General features: G+C 36.2%; 1 protein-coding gene across 2 annotated transcripts; it reads left to right on the top strand.

The window, feature by feature from the left end:
• Positions 1 to 374: 374 nt before the first annotated feature.
• lg22h11orf65 (linkage group 22 C11orf65 homolog) lies at positions 375 to 4,387 on the top strand. Of its 2 annotated transcripts, none has more exons than XM_048174669.1 (10): positions 375 to 540; positions 1,386 to 1,437; positions 1,714 to 1,837; positions 1,941 to 2,033; positions 2,121 to 2,174; positions 2,342 to 2,551; positions 3,447 to 3,580; positions 3,723 to 3,893; positions 4,017 to 4,069; positions 4,185 to 4,387. In XM_048174669.1, the coding sequence occupies exons 2-10, from the start codon at positions 1,409 to 1,411 to the stop codon at positions 4,304 to 4,306; spliced, it is 990 nt and encodes a 329-aa protein (XP_048030626.1). In that variant the 5' UTR covers positions 375 to 540; positions 1,386 to 1,408; the 3' UTR covers positions 4,307 to 4,387. The 2 variants fall into 2 exon arrangements, with proteins under 2 accessions (XP_048030626.1, XP_048030625.1); XM_048174668.1 differs by lacking the exon at positions 375 to 540 and adding an exon at positions 772 to 1,083.
• Positions 4,388 to 4,663: the final 276 nt, after the last annotated feature.

Here is a 4,663-nt window from a genome sequence, read left to right as displayed (position 1 = left end):
TATCATTGTCTGCAAATGACTCAAGTTAAACTGCTGAGCTAATCTTTAACACTTTGATTATCAAGTGCACTCAGTTTTTATCTCAATAACAACATAAAAATATAATAACACAGAAACGTTTTAATTATAGCTCATCAAAACAACTTTAAACTGTTTTGTATCGTCATGTCATAACCTGCCATCCCTTAAGATATAATTGCACAATGGACGGTTATGAGTGATACTGATACAACTAATTTGGCCCATTGAAGCTGAGAGCGAGCAAATATAGCATTCAAATGTGTACTGTCAAGGAACATTTCATAGCATGAACCTACACACAAGAACTAGTCAATAATTTGAATTGTGTTTTTTTACGAATCAGTGAATGATTCAATTACTCAGCCAATAAGACACTTCACTCCACCTACTGGCGTAACAATGTAAATTCATATCGTTTTATTTACACCACAGGCCTAATTACATACCTTTTCATTCGAGTATAGCCTATATTTGAAAATATAATCTGTTCTTAAAGATGAAGAGGACTCCAAAGATCAAGTAAGTAATATTTTGTGGGCTGAATATAAGTGTTTTATCAACCTGCTGAAAGGGCCACTGAACTAATCTTTTTGGTAAACGGATTTAAGATTGAACTATTTTCATGTTTTAATCTGTGGTTTAAATAGAAGAACACATAACTTAGTCGACACGTAGTTTTCCCTTTAAAAAGACTTTAGACTGTGACATACAAATCTCATACCGCTTTCTAGCATTGTGCTGAATGAGTGTTTTCACGTTGCTCTGGTAACGGCTCATGTAGGCGTTCAATCACACTTCCAGCTAGCTGTATTTTGTCATTTTGTTTTAACTCCCTCAATGTTTAACTTGCTCTTTGGTTGTAGTTTTAGCTCCCTATACGGTTTTTACTACTTACTTGTCTGCTCCATTGTGAAAATTAAATTCAAATCGTTTTATTTACACTACTACAGGCCTAATTACATACATTGCTTAGGCCTTCTATCCTTTAAACCTTTTCCTTCGAGTAGCCTATATTTGAACATATAATCTGTTCTTAAAGATGAAGAGGACTCCAAAGATCAAGTAAGTAATATTTTGTGGGCTGAATATAAGTGTTTTATTAAAAACAACTGTTAATTGAGTATCTGTTTCGAGTCGTGTAATAATCCAACGAGATCCTCATAATCCTATCTGAATAAACCAGTTCCCATTTCTCGACATGGCAAAGGCTTAATCAGGGTGCTGAGCTTTAGCCTCAGATTAACAGTATAATTTGTGTTCTCTAAGCAGAATTATGTGCTCCTTTAGTTTGGCTAATTGAAATGTAAATCCATGTTAACGTTTCACAGAATAAACTTTTTTTTCTTTCTCTTTTTTTTATCCAGCAAACGCTAGCACAAGCAAGAAAATGACTGAACATACAAACTCTTTTGACAGGTATGAAATACAGCAAAACATACATGCCCGGTTTCACAGACAATGAGCAACTTGCACTGACATTTTCTAAAATATGTCAGTGCCATTGTTTTGTCTCAGGATGTACACCAGTTTTTTTCTTCCAAGGCACGTGTATAAAAGCTACTTAAATGTCCTAATTTAACTAATGCCTACCCCTGGCTTAATCTAAGCCCTGTTTGTGAAACCAGGCCATAGACTAATTTCTAAATGAGTGAAGCGATAGAAAAAACTGTCAATCATTCTTCTCCTCTTTAGGCATCACCCGACATCTCCAGCTGAGGAAACTACATCAGAGACTAATGTCATTCTTGTCCCACAGCTGGAAACTGTTTTCAGCCGAGCAGCCAGGATCATCCAGCGAGCATGGAGGACACATATTGTTAGTGATCACAGTCAACTTTTATGTTACAGTTTCACCAGCATGGTTGCATATGATTGAATGCACAAATACAATTAGTGCATACTGTGCCTGTCATGTGTAGGATACTGCTGTTTTCAAGTACCTCAAGAAACTAGTGAGCTTCCATAATCAAGGGGATCCACGTCTCCTTCTTAGATTTATTAACCCTGCAGAGGTAAGTTTATGGTACAATGCAAGTGTGAAGTTTAAATCAGATGTTTAATGCAGATGCAAAATCGTATGTATGAATGCTTTATTGTAGGCTAATATTCTGGATGCTGCTTCAGGGGCTCTTATCCGATTCAGACTGGGTGGGGTGAGTGCTGATGTTATTCATATTTCCACCATAAGGTTATTTGTACTCGTGAACATGCTGTAATGTGTGGTTGTTTGCTATAGAAGGTTACATTATAGGGATTATAATTATATACAGACAAGTTTCAACAAACTGCAAATTACTTACCAATGTTTATAAAATTCCAGCCAACCTATCCTCCAAACATCTACTTTAAAATATACACTCGTGCACCCATAGTGGACATGTGTGCCTGCAGTCCTAAAGATTACACACAGCAAAAGATACCAGCACCAAGCCAGATCCATAATGGCCGACAGACGATCTGTGCTGAGGATGATCACTCTGGGTGGTACCAGCGGGTGGAGAACAATGGCTGGAGGATTTTGTCTTGCAAGGTGATATATTCAGTCCTAATACTTTCATTTTCATTTTACCATTTGTATACTAATGCAAGTCAGTAAACAAAACATATCAGGATTTTTTGATGAATAGATAGTTAAAAAGAACAGATATATTAAAACAACTTTTGAATAATAGTGTATCACTAGTAGTGTATTTCTGTCATTAATTACTCACCCTCATGTCGTTCCACACCCGTAAGACCTTCGTTCATCTTCGGAACACAAATTAAGATATTTTTGATGAAATCCGTAAGCTTTCTGGCCTCTGATAGACTGCAACGCAATTACCACTTTCAAGGCCCAGAAAGGTAGTAAAGACATCGTTAAAATAGTCCACGTGACTACAGTGGTTCAACCTTAATTTTATGAAGTGGCGAGAATACTTTTGTGCGCAAAAAACAAACAAAAATAACTTTATTCAACAATTTCTTCTCTTCCGTATCAGTCTCCTACGTTATGCGTTGTGCTGCTCACGTGTACAGCGTCGGCCAATACTGAGCCGGTGTTCTGACGTAGAACCCGGAAGCACTGCACTGTGTTGACAACATGAACAGTGTAGGAGACTGACGCGGACGAGAAGAAATTGTTGAATAAAGTCGTTATTGTAGTCACATGGACGAGTTTAACGATGACTTTACTACCTTTCTGGGCCTTGAAAGTGATTGTGTTGCAGTCTATCGGAAGCCAGAAAGCTCACGGATTTCATCAAAAATATATTAATTTGTGTTCCGAAGATGAACGAAGGTCTTATGGGTTTGGAACGACATGAGGGTGAGTAATTAATTTAAGTTTTATTCATTTGCCATTTAAATGTAAAAGTCAAAAAAATTATACAAATTTTGTTGCATGACTGAGCATTGTATGTCTCTTGTTGCATTTATGATTAAAGATTTCCATGTTTGAAGACCCAATAACTCAAGATACCAATAAGAAGAAGATAGAATTCCATCACAGCAAAATCCATCGGCGACAAGATGTTGCAAGAAAGAGGAAGATTCGAAAAATTGAATGGATGAGGAAAATGTATATATGTGTATTTAAAGTAACTGTTTGATTGTTTGTAATGGGTGCTAAGATGGGTTCTGCAGAACTAATAATTACAGAAAACTGTAAATACATAAGATATGAATGACAGCATGATGATAAGCACAGACCCTGTGCACAGGTATGCTGAGGGTCTCCTGAATGATCATACAAAACACTGCGAAACAACTCTGCTGGTGCACAAATCCACACAAAGAACGATGGATTCACTCCAACAAACTGAACCAGATTCAGTTTCAGAGCAGGAAGTGGATGAACTGCTCGCATGGACCAATGCTCTTAATTTTGATGAGTAATTAAGCTTATCACACTAGATTTGATATACACAATATTTATGTAAAACAATATGTGGGCTCACTATGGATCATGATGGTATTAATATCCCATTTAAAAATAATATTTTCTTGTCTCTCAGGTATATCGATGATTGGATGACTTTGGGCACCAGCAAATGCTGCATAGTTAAAGGTAAGACTAGATTCCCCCCCATTCTGCTCTATACATGAAATAAACACTTTTGTTGCATTGTAGCCCCCTCTGCTGGTCACAGTGAGTATCCACGCTTCTCCTTTTCTCCCTGTAGATGAGCTGTCAGAGAGTGACCAGAGAGACTTGGCTTGTGTCTCTGTGCATGATATTTGTAAGATTCCTCTGATCAGTCAGGATGACAGTCCAGTGGTGAGCCAACATCTGGATCACATCTGAGAATGGAATGTATCATGCAACTCTAGTAATATTCTCATTTGCTTGATTAGGTTGAATAAATAAAACACGTATGAACACTTATGGAGTCCTTTTCGATTGGTCTTGTTGTGTGGTCAAGTATATTTTAAAGATATTAAATATACATTAAGCATCTCCTCTAAAAATTGATTTTTAGTTATACACCATACCAGGGTTATTATCGTTAACTAAAACCATTAAAAAAAAAAAAAACAGTTTCATGAAATAAAATAAATAATAATAATAATGAAGAAAAAAATACATGAAATAAAAATATACAAAAAACCTTTCGTTTAAATTTCAAGTAATAAAATAACAAAAACTAAATAAAAACTATAT

The sequence above is a fragment of the Megalobrama amblycephala genome, linkage group LG22, assembly GCF_018812025.1.
Source record: "Megalobrama amblycephala isolate DHTTF-2021 linkage group LG22, ASM1881202v1, whole genome shotgun sequence".
Lineage (NCBI taxonomy): Eukaryota > Metazoa > Chordata > Actinopteri > Cypriniformes > Xenocyprididae > Megalobrama > Megalobrama amblycephala.
The sequence above is the reverse complement of the archived record's forward strand: the minus strand, read 5'-3'. Positions and strand labels throughout refer to the sequence as shown.

Bases quoted from the DNA above. Each gene is read 5' to 3' on its own strand.
- lg22h11orf65 (XM_048174669.1), top strand. From the start codon at position 1,409: ATGACTGAACATACAAACTCTTTTGACAG. The intron at 3,894-4,016 runs GTAATTAAGCTT...CTTGTCTCTCAG, and splicing joins AATGCTCTTAATTTTGATGA to GTATATCGATGATTGGATGA. The intron at 4,070-4,184 runs GTAAGACTAGAT...TTCTCCCTGTAG, and splicing joins CAAATGCTGCATAGTTAAAG to ATGAGCTGTCAGAGAGTGAC.